Raw genomic sequence first — 16131 nt, 5'->3', positions numbered from 1 at the left:
TATAATGAAACGAGAATACAAATAATTAAAATAAAATAATGACATGCAATAACTGTTTTAGGAAAATATAAATCATAAGTGCTTAAAACAAAACAAAAAGGTGATAACTAATACCTGTTTACGGTGTGCAATGTGCATGAACTGAATCGTGAAGCTTAACTGAAATGAAACAAACATGTCAGTATGGCAAAAAATATATATGAATGCTTAACACAACATAAAAAAGATAAGGATTGTGATAAATAAAAACAAACAATGTTGATAAATAAAAAAGAACAATAATAATAGTTTAACAAGAGACTGCAAAACAATCAGAACCGTAAAATGCTTTATCATAAATATTTTAGAAATTTTAAAAAAAACTTGGTTCACTTTTTCTTGTGACCGGTATTCGATTTTCTAAAAATTTATAGCTTAGGAAGTAAGCAGCATGTAATAAATGCAAGAATATTTTATGAAAAGTTTAAATTTTAGTAGCCATTTTAATTTGCATTACTTTACAAAATAATTTTTCCTATTCATTTCAACTTTATCGAATATATTGAACACTTTTCAACAAATTCCATTATATAAATCAGAAAAAGATGAATTTTTTTATGGTGTGATTTTCCATAACGTAACAAAATTATAATTTTCCTATCTAACTTAATAACTCATTATATTATTTATTAACTGGTTAGTAGCCAAGTTTTGATATCGTTAACAAAACACATAATATCTATATGTGTACAGATATACTTATAAAATTAAACTTAGATTGATAATTCCTAACATTATTAGAGATAAGATTTTTAGAAAGAGTTTTGGTAAGATACTTTGAAAATAGTAAAACATAAAAGTTAATGCCACAACAAAATTACATAATACCTGATGTATAAAAACATTCCAAAAAATTTGCTTGTAATCAGTACATTGCAAGATTAAATCTTTTATTGCATAATGAATTAAAGCAATCTCCAGTTAAACTAATTTAAAATAATAATAATAAAAATTTAATAAGGAATTGTGGGGGAAAAGTGTACATGCAGGTGTTAAATAAAATAAAATCCAGAGAACAAACTGTAGCACTCTCAAAGATTAGAAAGGAAAAAAGAGGAAAGTGTAATAGAACTTCTAGAAGACCACCACCACATCCTCAACCAATAAATGGAAGAATTCTGTCTCACTGCAGAAATTTAGCTTCTCATTCCAACAAAATAGGAATAAATATATTTTAAATTCTACAAAAATCAATGCAGAATTTTTTGACACCTTATACTTAAAATTCTTGACTTATGAAGCAATATTATTTCCTTAGAAAATTATAATTTAACGTTTTTAATAACTGATAAAATTTAAAAAATTAAAATAATTACTTTTCAAAATTAAAAATATTTTTGTTCAAAAAGAAACAAAAATTTTGAAATCTTTTTAAAAAGGGAGATTGCATATGACAAATTTTTCATTTTTATTTTAATGCTAACTGCATGCTAAATTATGAATTTGAAGCATAAAAATCTCAGAGAATTGTTAATAAAATTTGATGTTTTTTTATTTTCCTTTCATATGATATAAATGTCTAAAGTCTTTTAATGTGTATATGAATTACTTAGTCTTAAGATGTCATTTTGAAGTTACTCAATTAAAAAGTATGCATTGAATTAAAATAATAAAACTTTGAACCAGAATTTTCAGGGAGATAGAATCAAAATAAAATTGGTCATGTGGCATGCATTATCTTTAAGAGTAGTGCTATGAGCTATGTTGGATTTTATGTTTAAATTTTGTTTTTTCCATTTTTTTAAAGAAATTTTTTGTGATAGGGCATTATTTTATAGCAGAATATCTTTTGAAAAAATGGGACTTAGAGGCTCTATGCTAAATTTCTGCAGCTTGAAAAGGGAGGAGCCAGTGGGCTAAATGGAAGAAATACTTTTCTTCAGTACAGGCGATAAACTCTACTCCAGAGACTGCTGCTACTGGTGCTAACTGAAGAATGTCGGCTGAAAGGCGACCTAGATAAGGACTGAGAGGAAGAAGAGCGAGAACTTGAACGTCTTCGTTTACGAGGAAAACTCACTGATCGAGCCCTAGAGAAGTTATCCCCATGTTAGTTGTTAAAACTTTAGATCAATAAGTGATACATACTTGTAAAGAGAAGTAGTTAGTCTTTTTAAATGATTTGAGAGAAAACATTAAAAACATCAGATTATCAATATATTAGAATTAAAATTTCATTAAATTGATTATAATGGTGAAAAAGTTTCAAGTAAGAAAATAAAATAATATTTTTATTAATTGCTAAAGAAATATGTTTTAAACTTTGCCAATGTATTTAGTGCATGACTCATATTAGAAGTAAGTGCATAAAGACATTTGCATCTATACACTTACCTCTCACGTCATACATTTGTTTCCACTATTCAATCAAAAATACATGGGATTAGGTAAAAACAATCAATATTAAGCAAAATAAATTGTTTTCAGATGCTAGTATTCAAAACGCAAGTTAAAAACTATTAAATACTATCTGATACCTGGTGATACGACGTTTATCCAAAAAACTCGGAGAGCCGCGGCGTCGAGGAATGGACGGACTCCGAGCTATGGATCGTGAACGGGAACGAGATGAATAGGAGCGGGAACGAGACCTATATCAAACAAAAAGTTTTAAAATTTGTACAATTTCTAATAACTTACATATTTTAATGTTCACATGATAAAAATAGTATCAGAGTAATCAAGATCATAGAGCAGAAAAAGTACACAAAAGAACAAAGTAAAAAATTAATTAAACTTAATTTAATAAAAAAATTAATTAAACTTATAGCTTTATAATACAAAATATTACCTACATACAATAATATTATAAAGTTATTCAAAAAGATGGTCCTAATTTAATAATTTTGTATTTAACTGAGAATGGAGTATGTCTGGATGCATAATCTAGTGTGAAAGCACCATAACTAAAGATTTCTCTACCCGTAAACTAGATCAAAAGTATTACAAACAGAAAATGCCCGGCCATAGTCTATAAAGAATAATAGCAGGTGGTAAAAACGCAAGTATTTTCTTTGGAAGAGGGAACTCTATTAATTCTTTTTCTAGAAGAGGGTCACATTGAATCTTTTAATGAAGTATACAATGGACATGAGCAATTTACATTCTAATAAAAAATTTTTTTAAAGCGTCTGAAATAAAGATTAAACTTAAGAGTTTCAACTCGTCCTGCATGATTTTTATGTAGCTGCCGGCCGTAAATGCTATTTCCCAACCAATATAATATTTACTATGCTAATGCGAACCAAAGGGGTGGTAAAAGCTTTTCAATTGAATCCCTCTTTCTAAATAACCCTATATATTGAATAATCCCACTCTTTTTAATAAGTCAAATATTTGTGTGATGTATAGAATAACAACATATAAGAATGTAATATGATGTTAAGTAATGTAAAATAACTTTTAAGTTATTTAGAAACTGCAAGTTGCATCTTTATAGCAAACAATTTTAAAGATAAGTCATAATTATTTTTTGTTTGAATATAAAATAAATCTAAAATAAAATGCAATTATCCCTTTATAACTTTTTAACATTAATATGAATTTTTTAATATTAGTAGCGTCTTTTACTTAAATTTTAATAAATGATAAATAATATTTGGTGATATTCTACCGTCAGAATTTTAATATATGCTTTAAATATGTGATTTTCTGAGTAAAAAATACTAAATATATTACAGGATCTAGTCTGAGAATTACATAGAGGGAGATTAATAATTTTGCAAAATTTTATTGAAGTTTCATTCATTATATAATTATTATAAAAATTTATACAATATGTAATCTCAAGAAAATCAGTGATGTAAGGATAAAAATAATAGTAGAGTGGAAATATGCAGTCTAGGTATGCAAGAAATCAAATAATCCTATACTGATTTCTGAAGAAGATTGACCTCCTAATTTTTTAAAATTTTAATTTGTTAAATAACTTTGTATGGAAATATATGTGCAATGAAATATTTTAAAAATAGATTAAAAAATAAAAATTTTAACTCAGGGAAAAAACTAACACTTGAAAATGATATATTACACACATACAAACTTTCCAAAAAGGCTTGAAGTTTAAATTTGTTATGACAATACAAAAGTGCCTAGTGGCCAACATGAAACAAGAATTTTTTTTGATGCAGATTTCATGAAAAAAATAGATTTAAATTTATAGACAGTGAATACCAAGGAAACTAATTTATATAAGCAAGAAATAATATAATCAAGAAAATAATATACTTAATGACCAAGCAAATTTACTCACTGTATACTTAATTTTACAATTTTGAACAGTATGAGAAATCAAATTGTAACACATTTTTGAATAACATATAAGTTTTATTTTAAAAAAATTAATAACAAAAACTAAATACTTTGAACTAGTTAAAAAAGAAAAAAAAAATTCTGAATTTTTGATGAGATAGATGTTTTTAACTGATTACTTTAAAAGAGAAGGACATGTTTTAAAATTTTTTTTATGTTTCATTCTCACTGCATTATTTAAAAATATTACTCGACTAAATTCCCAAGCTAACAATAAGCCAAGTAACATAAGTTTGAGAGGAACTTATTTAATTTAAGGAAATTTTTTTAAATTATTTATATAAAAACCAGTAGAATCCTTAATTAAAGTAGAGACTGGGAAAATATGACAAAATCTAAAATAATTATTATACAGAGTTGGCAGCTATGCAGACATGAATCTGATTCATTCTGTATCCTCCTACACAATTAATATATATTGGGTTTAATGTGTGTCACCTTTATTTCACTTAAAAACATTTAAGTCAGTTATACAATAGGGACACATATATTAATAAAACAGAGCATTTATGTTTTAAGTTATTTTATATCCGTGGCTGAACAGTCGACCCAATTTTGGGTTTACGATAACTAATGTTCAACTGCGTAGCCTTGTAATTTTGAACCAATCCAGAAAACAAGGAAAATTCTGGATCAGTACCTCCAGAGGTATTGATTTGTTATGGAAACATGGAGGACTTAGCAACTCGACAGATTTAACGTGCATCAGTCACCATTTACTACACGAGGAGTTTTCGGCCGGCGGGGATCGAACCCATGAACTCCTGGACATGGGCCCAGTGCCCTACCAACCAGGATATCTCAGCCTTATATTTTAAGTTAGTAATTAGTCACCGCTTTATGATAATTAATGTAGAACAAAACTGAATGTAGGGTTTAATGGCACAAGGTCTGGAAAGAACATGCAGCACCAAGAAAATTGGACAATTAAGGCAATTTTGACATTTTAAGTAAATTTGTGAGGCCAAAACACTGGCCAAAAACAAAAAATATAAATTATGAAGCAAATTAAATATGCTTATTAATAAAATAATAAATCAATAAATAGAAAATTATAACACAAAATGAGGATCATAAAAAAGTAAGAATTTTCGAGAGCTTTCAAGACTAAAATATCTTCACTACATTTTCTAAATAATGTCTGCTTAAACTATCATAAAATATTTTTTTGTAACTAAATTAGTCAATAAGTTCCCATTCAATATTGCTTACTTTATTTTAGTATTCTGAAAAACTTATCTAAATTTAAATGAGTTTTTTAACGAAATCATTGCAGTGGAAAGTATGCACAATTTTATATAATTCCTCATATTTCTGTTGAATGTCACTTATTTCTTCTTGAGGTATCATTTTCTTTTAAACAAATAAATGAAAAAAGAAAAAAATTCAAATTGTATATAACTGATTGAAAATTCGTACTTTTTATTTTTTCATTTAACTTGCGATTTAATACAAAAAAATCTATTTGATGTAATTATTACTTGGAAAAATATAAATTTTTTATTTTCCATCTCATTGTTTATGCTCATATTATGCTTATGCTCATTATGTTATGTTTTCACTCAATAATTAAAGTATATAAAATAGATCATATTGAACAATTTATAAGTTAGAAGTGCTTTGGATATAGATTTTCAATTAGGCTATAATAATAATAAAATTTTTATAATAGCAATTTCTACTGAACAAAATAAGAAAGTGTTACAAAATACCATACTTAAGTTCATACTTAGAAGTTAACAAATGGATATTCATAAATTTAGGCAAAATTTAAAAACAGTTTTTAAAACAATTTACTTACTTTTACCTGAAAAAATAACAAAAATACAAGACTATAAAAGGATAAGTAAAATTAATTGAACAAAAAACATGGTGCAATATAAAAACTTATGCAATATTGCATAAAAAATACTAAGTAAACATAAGAAGGTGAAATGATTTGCATGCTTTAACTTTTAAAATATAAATTAAACTTTGAAAACATAAACACAAACCTTGAACAAATTGATACACTTCCACTTCTACTATAACTTGCAGAACAACTTCTGCTGTGACTCCTACTGCGACTATCTCGATGACTCCGGCTTCTACTATGACTGCGACTTTTGCTGTAGCTTTTACTCCTGCTTTTGCTGTAACTTTTACTGCGACTTTTGCTGTAGCTTCTGCTTCGACTTCTACTAGATCTGACACTATGACTTCTGCTGCGACTGTGTGAAATGCTTCGACTTCTTGAATTCCTAATTTTTCGAGAACTATCTTTCTTGCTATGACTCGAACTACTCTTTATGTGAGGACTACTTTTTGAAGCATTTTCACTTTTTTTAGATGCATTTTCATTTTCAAATACTGTTGGCCTTTCAGAATCTCTTGAATTATTTACTTCTTTTGTTGGTGAAGTTGAATACTTTTTGGCAATTGGACCTTCATCGAAATCTTTATTTGGTGAAGTTTTACTTGGCTGAACTCCATTCGAAACCGTCACCCATTTACCTTTGTTTCGACTGATGTTTTCTTCAGGCAATTCAGTAGCAACAGTGCTGCTTTGTTCTTTTGGTTTATTTGAAGGAGAACTACTCATCTTTCTAGAAGAATTTGGCCTGTCTGCTTTAGGACTTTCTTGATCACTAACAATAACTTTGTGGGTAGTTATTTCTATTGTCTGAGTCTCAACTTGTGGACTGCGACTACGTTTCTGAATCTTAGAATCTGCGTCTTTTACAATACGAGTTGGAATTTCATAGTTTGAGTCTCTGCGACTATGTTGTAAGTTAGTTTTAGATGAACTGACTTGAGTAGTGTCATTGGAATTTGAAGCATAATTTTTGCTTTGAGGCTGTCGAGATTCATTTGATGAGTGAGTTTTGTCTAACTTTGAATCGGAATACTTTCTCCTTTCATGAGATGGACTTCTACTAGAACTTCTACTGCACTCATCTGCTTCTTCTCTAAATCGTTTCTTTTTCTTTACATGTCTCTTAGCATCATCAGAATCTGGACTTAGAGATCTATTGCTATCAACAATCTCTCGCTTAGATTTGCTTTTAATAGTACGGGGATAACTTGGACTCTTTGTTCTTGTATCTGTTTCTAACTTTTTCTTTCCTGAATAACCTGACTCTCCATTCGATTGCTGCTGAAATCTTTTGGATTCTTTATCTTTACTATATTTGCTATCAGATACAGGAGACTGACTTTTTTGCTTACGATTATGTTTCCTGATGCTTTGTTCTGGTGAAGAGTTCCTTCCTGACTTCTGAGATTTTTTATATTTTTCTTTTCGAGGAGGTGATGGAGAGGGTGAGGCCGATTTTTGACTTCTCTTTTTAACAGGCTCATTATTTGGTACATAATCTGGTGATTGTAAAATATGCTTTTTATGTTTATAAACAGGAGGAGATTGTGGAGGAGTGGCATGAATTTGCTTTCTATATTTAGATGAGCCAGATCTAAAAAATCAAATCATTCAATGTTTATATATAATGCAGCAGTGTAATTGATCACAATGTCAAGCACATGATATAAGAACTTTAAGAAGTGCATTTTAACAGGCATTGGTTTAAAAAAAAAGTAATAAAATTGTTGGCACCATTGGCAATTTTGAGTTTCACTGGTATCAGCAACCCTGTTCCCCGCTCACTTAACTCTTCTTTAAGCTCTCCTGCTCATTGCTTTCATTATTTAACTTTGATTTGATAACTATTGTTTTATGGTTAATTGTAACTATATTGTGGAATATTATTATTCATTCAGAATCATTTAATGAACTATTTTTGTTATTGTTATTTTTGTTTACAATAAAAACTGTTATTGTTTAGGAGCTATTTCCTTGAGTTATTGATTATTTCCTATGGATAATAACTTATCAAGGTAGGTTGGACCCTCCAAAAATATTAAATAAACTTTTCCAAAATTATTACATAAAATAAATAAAAAAAAATTTAAATTTCGCATTAGTTTTAATTAAATGCTGCAGTAAATTAAAAAGTTTTAAAAAAAGACTCAGAAATATTTTTTTTAAATATTCACAGTTGAAATATTCATTGAAATTAATGGCAAGTCTATAAAAAAAATTAAAATAGCTAAAATATTTTATTTGAGACAGAAGATTAAATAAGGATAGTAGTTAAATCATGAAAAAATAAAGCCCTCTCAATAGTTGGTTCATTTTTAAAATTTTATTTTAGAGAAATTAAACTCTAACCTTGCACTTTTTTTAGAGACATCAGATTCAGGAGAATATGATTTAGTAGCAGGCTTAGAAGTCCCATTGCGCTTAGGAGAAGGAGAGTCATATTTGCTTTGTTTCTTTTTGCTTGAACTGGATTTTTTGGTGTATTCTACACTTTCCTCCTGATAATTATCTTTCCTTTTTTTCGGAAGAGCATCCCTAAAAAATTATAAGACAAACATTAATTTACATTGCTAGATAATATATAAGTGAGGAACTTAAGGAATGCTAAGCAAACATATTTTTTTCTCAAACTGTATGTTTTAGGGAATTGAAATTGATATAAAAGTAAATATTTATTAAACTCTTAATTTAGGGTTTATCAAAACCAAAACACAAGATTCCAGAAAAGGAGAAAGTGTAATACTAATTTGTCAAAAATAAAAGTAGCAATACCAGAGTGTTTAGGTACACTTACAAAATGTTACGCTGTAATAACCACCCACTGTTTTGGCCATTTCTTTGTTTATGGGGTATAATAAGAAGTACAGGCACGTCTCACTAATTGCTATGTAACAATCCAAAAACCAACCTCGAAATTTACCATAAGATTGCATTAATTATTTAATAAGAGCAAACATAGCACCAACCACACCAAGATTTTCTTTCACACCCAATTTTTTGTTCAAAATTTAAAACACTGTTCTTAGTGAAAATGCATGTGTCCTCAATTATTTGGCACACTTTGATACAAAGATCACATAAAAGTATATTATGATATTTATCAATAATTTTGGAGAAAGTTAATTACACGAGATATCCTGAATCAATGCTCATCACTTTTGAAATGTACATCCACATTTAAACTCTTCACCCCATTGTAGACAGTCACAAACACAGGAGTAGGTGTGGTATGAACTGCATTCGAACTCAATTTTAATCTCCTTTCAATGTTGAACTTTTTAAATAAAAGTGTTTAATAACCACACGGAACTCATTTCTTTCCATTTTTCTTGAAATTAGTTTTATAAAATCGGCTAGGACAATAAAACTAAACATAGATTAAGTTTAAACTTTATCAGTCTTGTAAAGAATAATGCTTACTGGAAACAAATATTTTTTAATATGAGCACTATCTTTATTAACACTTAAGGTCTTATAGAAAAGTCTGAATGCTTTCGGGTCCAAACTTCAAAATTTGTGAGCTTTATAAGCTTACATTGAAACCAATTTAAATGAGAAAAGAATTCTCAAAATACTTAGCACAAATTTATTTAAATAGAGCTAAGGAAAAAAAAAAGATCATTAGAAAGTTCTTGACACCTTTATTCAATAGAAGATAAACCTCAGAGAAGCTTACATATATATATATATATATAAGTTCAAAATGTAGAGAAAACATGGAAAAAATTACAGAATAATGAAAAAAGAAAATTATTAAATTTTTTTGTGAAATCCTGAAAAAAGATATAATATAGATATTATATCTTTTTCTTTCGGATTTTTCTTTCCCGAATATTTTTTAAAAATAATTTTCCTCTTCTCTTTTTCATTATTCTGTAATTTTTTCCATGTTTTCTCTAAATTTTGAACTTATTTTATGGGTTCGATATACTTGCAGCTTATGCACAGTAAATAAAACTTATTTATTTTCTTAATTTTCTCCTTGTCCTTTTTGTATTCATTTATTGTGCTACATACATAGATATATATGAACATAGCATAAAGAATTTAATTAACATGTCCTTTAATTAAAACTTTTAACTCTGTAGTTTTGATGTAAATAATAAGAAGAAAAAAACGATTCAGGAAAAAAAAACTTATTTAAATTTTAATTTTTAAAATGTCCCCATTAATGAAAATACAAAAAATTAAATGCTTCATGTAAAGAATGAAAAGTTTCGGTAGAGTAAACAATTTAACAATTTAAGGCAACAAACACCCAAAAACAATTTAAGGCAACTTATAACTCCATTTGACATTCATTAACTATAAAATATTGTGTAACTCACTCAGAATCAGGAGAGACAGATCTAGCTTTTCGATTCTGTGACAAGTGAGGACTGTCATTTGATCTAGATTTATGATGTCTATGTTTCTCTGGAGAATGACGATGGTGCCCTTCTTTATCTGATCTAGAACTTTTATAAGAAGTTGACTGCTTAGAGCCTTTGTCTGTTTCCCTATTAATAAAAGAAAGACATTTTTATTTACATAAAATATTAAATGCAAGAGCACTAAATTCAAACAGCTGCTTTTTATATAATAAGAAAAGAAAAAAAAAAGTTCTTTTTTAATTTTTAAGAAAAACAATTTTTAATAAGTATAAATAATGAATAGAGAGTAATTAGTTATTATGTTATGGGGATTTTTATATATTTGGCAATGAAATTTTTTATATTGAATAAAAAAAACGTTAATTAAATCATAATTAAATCATCCTATATGAATTTCATTTGTCATTTTTTAAATTAAAATTATGGAATTGGGTTGTTTGCTATGAGGGGTACCCCACCCTCCGAAAAAAAAAAGTACCTACCATTTTCAGGAAACAAAAAAATGAATATACTATAAATATTTTCTTATTAAATTTACAATTTTATTTAGCTAATTCTGAACACAATGTAAATCTAACAATTATTTAATTTCTAGTAATATTTTGCAAACCATTATTTTTAAAAGGCACAACTAACATTGCGGAAAATCGACTGTCTGGACTGACACAATACTTTTTTCATCATCTGAAGTGGCAAAGCATATGAGTTTAGAAGGGAAATGGGTGAATTAATAATCACGAATCAATTTCTTTAAAAATTGTTATTGGATTGATTTGATAATTTGATGGATTTTTTTAGGTTCACATTTTCATTTTAGCAACTTTCTTAGCAATTGACTGATATCATAAGAAATGCACTTCCATCCAACTTAAGCTCTGATTATTGATGCACTTTACCTATTTTTCTTTTTTTTTTACCATTAAAAATTATTTGTGATAGGATTATAAATTATTGATACACTAAAAACAACTCAAATGATAAAATTATTTAAATAAATTTTAAAATCACATCTAAAAAAAATCCAATTTCTGTAAAACTTAGCCACAGTCATAAATGTTATTTTTTTATCCATTATTTTGGGTCAGGTTTTACATTGAAGATACAATAAAATAAAAAAAATTATCCCCCAACAAAAAATATTTTAATGAAATATTAAAAATATCTACTATAAATAGTAAAAATCATCCTCGAAACTACTTATATAAAATTTCAAAAAAGCATTTAAAATACAACAAGAATCACATGCACCTGCCCACCTCCCCCCAAAAATAGTTATGACGACTTGTCCCCAAGACCCCTGTGGGCATCCCAGGTTTCTACTGTTTTAACAGAAGTAATAAAGTCAATGATTTGAATTTTTGCTTACCTTCCCGAATAGTGTTTTGAAGATTTAGCTGAAGTTGGAGAATCAGACCTTTTACGTTTTTTGCCTTCATGCTTAGATAATTCCTCAACACTGGAAGAAGAATGCCGAGATCGCTTCTTCTTGTCATATTTTTTCAGTTCAAAAGCATTATTAGTAGGTATTTCAATTATTTGATGATGACCTTTCTTATGCTTTGACTTTAACAGGACTGGTTCGAGTCTGAAATATTGCTTTGGTGATGAGCTTCTTGACGAGGATGATGATGAAGAATGAGATGGTTTTCTTTTCCTTTTTGCCTTCTATAAAATTTTTAGTAAAAAATTAAGAAAGCAATAAAAATAAGGCAAACATAAAATCTAAACAATACATGCAAGATTGAATTTACTAGAAACTAAATGCAAGATGGAAAGTTGTAGGAATAAGAAGAAAAATTCTTAAGAGAAATTGTTCGCACAGAATAAAATGTTTTTACAGTAGGGATGCACAAGTTTTTTCAGAAGAGGGCCGTAGAAAGATAAATTTTGCTTTTGGAGATTTGCTGAATGCTTATATTGATTATAATTTATTTATCCTTTTAATAATATGTTTATGTAATGAGAACAGTATAAATTCGTTACTAAAAATGAAAGATAAAGCATACTTATAATATTTTTGAATTTTAAAAAAAAATTTTGAAGTTTTGCATTTATTGACTTTAATTAAATTATAACATGTAATTACATAACAGGTTATCAGTTTTCTCTATTGAAAAACTATACTTAAATTTTTTTAGTAAACCCTAAAACTTCATAAAACATGCTTTTTTAAATAAAAATTTTCTTTAAAAGACACCTATCACTACATTTTGGGACTTTACTGCTTTAATTTTGGCATTTTTTATTAAAATTACTTTAAAAATCATTTCTAAAATTTAATTTATCAATAGCTTTTCGAATTCATCTTTGGATGCAAGGCAGAGGGACAATCATTGACCAATCAAGGGTCCCCAGGCTGAAAGTTGTGCACCCTTACTTTACAGTATTATTTTGTCTGAAAATTTATAGTAAGAATGAATACTAGGAAATATATTTATAACTCTAACTGAAATAGAAAAGAATGACATAGTAATAATCTATACATGTTGCTTTAGGTTTCAAATATAATTATGAAAAGTAGTTATTTTAGCTTGGCTTAATTAAAGAAATGTAAAAACATGCACCAATCAACTTACTCTGGTTTAAAATCCCCTGGAACTTGAGAGATCGCATTTAATGAGGCAACAAAAAAACTTAATATTTAATTTGAAAAAGAGTAACACTATCTTAGATATAATCCCGCAATGCAAAATAACAAAAACATATATTCTGTTCTAAGCAGCATTTTTTTTTCAAACACAAATAAAAGTAAAAACTATTTCAACGAAAAGAAAATTTATTATCAGGAAAGTTTTTTTTACACTTAAAATAATAATCTACAAAACAAGTTGAAGAGCATTTCATTGTTAATAAATAATAGCACATACTAACCAATATAACAATCAATATAAATGATGTTATCTTTTATATTGTAATACAGCTTAACAAGTATTACCATTTTATTTTATAGCACTGTTTAAATAATTTACAGTAAAAAAATATTGTCTTGTCAATTTTAAGGTTATAGTGAAAATTAAAAAAGTAACACTTAAAACAACTCATAATAGAACCTTTTTAAAAAAGATAACCTATTGCACTTAGAACTTGAATTTTGTACCACATCTTCTTCATAGTTATAGATAACTACTTGGTGCATATACAAACTTGTTAACCTTACATAATAATAACATTTATAATTGGTGCTAGATAATTTTATTATCTAATTAAGTGCTCAATTTCTTTAATAAAAAAAATTAAAAAAACAAAAACAAAAAACAGTCAGCCAAAAAAGAAAAACAAACTACTTTAGATCTGAGAATAGTTATTATAAAGAAAATTTTAAGTTATAAAATCAGACACAAAAAAAATACTCCCCACCCCCCCATATACATTTTTGAGCCAAAATGTTTTGAGCCGAAAAAATGTGGCTTCCTCATGGATTAGTTTGAACTCCTTACTATTATTTTTCATATACTTGTTTTTACAGAAAATATTTAAATTTAATTGCACAAATTGAAAAATATTTTGATTTGAAAAACTAGCTTAACTAAATATAATTTATATACACAAACTATTCTTCAGATATATCAGATTATGAAATATAATAGTGTTTTTCTTATGTGTGTGTGTAAAAGTGTTTCCTACACTTATAGATGTAATGTGCTTTTATTTTTTTATTTTTTTGGCAGAGTTTTATATCTATATTTATATATAAAATATACACATATATATATAAAATAAGTATGCGAATACTTATAAACTTAAAATAAGTCTAAAATTAGAAGGTGTGCCCCCTAATGCTAAGCCAATCATTCAAATTTTGTTCTTTATTACAATCATAGTCAACTACAAGTACTTTTTTAAATAACTACAAACAACTTTCGAAATGCAGTTACTGCATCACTACTTCTAGGAAACAAATCTTGCTGTAAAACTTAATTTACACCCATGTTCAAAATGGTTTTTAATAAAAAATTGGCACATTTAAGCAAGAGTTATTAACATACATGGGTATGTTACTTTTAAAAAGTAACGAGTAAGTGCGAAACAAAAGTAATGCTTTTAAAGTACATTTGAGAAAATCGAAAATTCTAAGTAACCATAAATTTCATTAAAAAAGCTAAAGAAAAGTATAATTTCAATTTAAAATGCATTAATTAAAAATGTATAAAACTTTAGAATGCATGAAAATATTAAAAATTTGGTTGAAAGAGTGAACATCAAAAATATTCAGAAATCAAAATTCAGTGTCAGCACATAAAAAGGAGTTTTATTAATTTTAAAACTACCAAATTTTAGAAATTTTGTTTTTACTTTCAGAAATTTGTAGTAATAAATTAATTCTTCGAACAAATTTAATAAATATTAAATTTTTTTGTTTAAAGAAATTGGGAAAAAATTAGAAAAATTTATACATATACAGATAAATCCTTTAAATCCATTAAATTAAAAGTTATATTTCATTTTTTAAAAAGATAAGAAAAAGTAATAATTTCAGAATTTTAAATAATGAAGATTTTTTAATTTGCAATATAGATATTCCATATAGAATCCACTCAACAAAAATTCATCACAAAAGTTATGTTTTTAAATTTGCTTACATGAATTAAATGTTTGCATGGTGAAATTCAAAAAGAAAAGAAATAATAAGACTCTGGTATTTTTTTAACTACTTACTATATTTTTATTAAATGAAGCATAACTTTCATTTTTAACATTTATTTTTAAAAAAATTAAGCAAAACTCTCGATATTAGTTTACATAAATATTAACACCGAGTCCCTTAATTAAAATAATTCTAAGAAAAGGGAATATTTAGTTTGGGTTTTAAACATGTAAATTTTGTTTAAAAAAAATGGAGCTTTCATACATTGCAGACCGATGATATACCAAAATGGATTGTGGATGAATGAATTGTGAAAATGCTGAAAAGAACAATATTTTTTGAAAGGAACCAAGCTTTTTGTCTAATTTACGACAAGAATCGACACGGTACAGGAAAAAAAAATCACATTTTGGAAAAGGGGAAATTAAGCACTTTTTAGAAACACCTCTAAGGGCTTTTAAAAAATGAAAATTGAAAATAAGCACTTTTTAAAAATGCAATGCACCCTGCTAAAAGTAGTTGCCAGGCATCGCTCCAAACTAGTGTCTTATTTTATCGCATTACTCAATACACTACTTTTTTTTAGAAAGTAGTGATTACAGTAGTTTCACGACTTGTATTACCCTACTTCTGACCATTGGTCAAACTACTTAACATAAGTTGCAAAAAATAAAGCTTCAAAAGAGCTTTTCAATTGATATACTTTAAATTTTTAAATTAAATAATTTATAACCTCACAAGTTTTGAATATCTTCTTCCATCCTAAGAGTTGAAAGGAAATACTAATGTTTTGTCTGATTTTACACCTTAAAATAGTACATATATTTATGATGGTTGAACCATCCAGGTTACTAAAACATAATTAAGATAACATAGAAACTGAATTATTAGATCACACATTATTAATGTGATAATTAAAAAAATATTTTTCTTATTCGGTTGACTGTATACACAGTGCCTACAAATAC

General features: G+C 27.0%; 2 protein-coding genes across 21 annotated transcripts in view; one reads left to right on the top strand and one right to left on the bottom strand.

Annotated features, from left to right (window-relative positions):
* The window catches only part of LOC107455966 (ran-specific GTPase-activating protein), a 237077-nt gene that overhangs the window by 76509 nt on the left and 144437 nt on the right, over positions 1–16131 (top strand). The window lies entirely within an intron of this gene.
* The window catches only part of LOC107455963 (serine/arginine repetitive matrix protein 2), an 87010-nt gene that overhangs the window by 10039 nt on the left and 60840 nt on the right, over positions 1–16131 (bottom strand). For 7 of the 20 annotated variants that reach the window (XM_016073699.3, XM_016073697.3, XM_016073696.3 and 4 more), the window contains 5 exons: positions 11945–12243; positions 10534–10704; positions 8555–8740; positions 6345–7799; positions 2517–2630 (listed from right to left, as the gene is read on the bottom strand). In XM_016073699.3, coding sequence (XP_015929185.1) covers positions 2517–2630; positions 6345–7799; positions 8555–8740; positions 10534–10704; positions 11945–12243 — 2225 coding nt within the window. Of the gene's footprint in view, positions 1–114; positions 160–1912; positions 2070–2373; positions 2399–2516; positions 2631–6344; positions 7800–8554; positions 8741–10533; positions 10705–11944; positions 12244–16131 lie in introns of those variants that run through there. The other 13 variants (XR_011636586.1, XR_006225232.2, XM_071179802.1 and 10 more) reach the window with 4 other exon arrangements.

The sequence above is a fragment of the Parasteatoda tepidariorum genome, chromosome 4 (genome assembly GCF_043381705.1).
Source record: "Parasteatoda tepidariorum isolate YZ-2023 chromosome 4, CAS_Ptep_4.0, whole genome shotgun sequence".
Classification (NCBI taxonomy): Eukaryota; Metazoa; Arthropoda; class Arachnida; order Araneae; family Theridiidae; genus Parasteatoda; species Parasteatoda tepidariorum.
The sequence above is the reverse complement of the archived record's forward strand: the minus strand, read 5'-3'. Positions and strand labels throughout refer to the sequence as shown.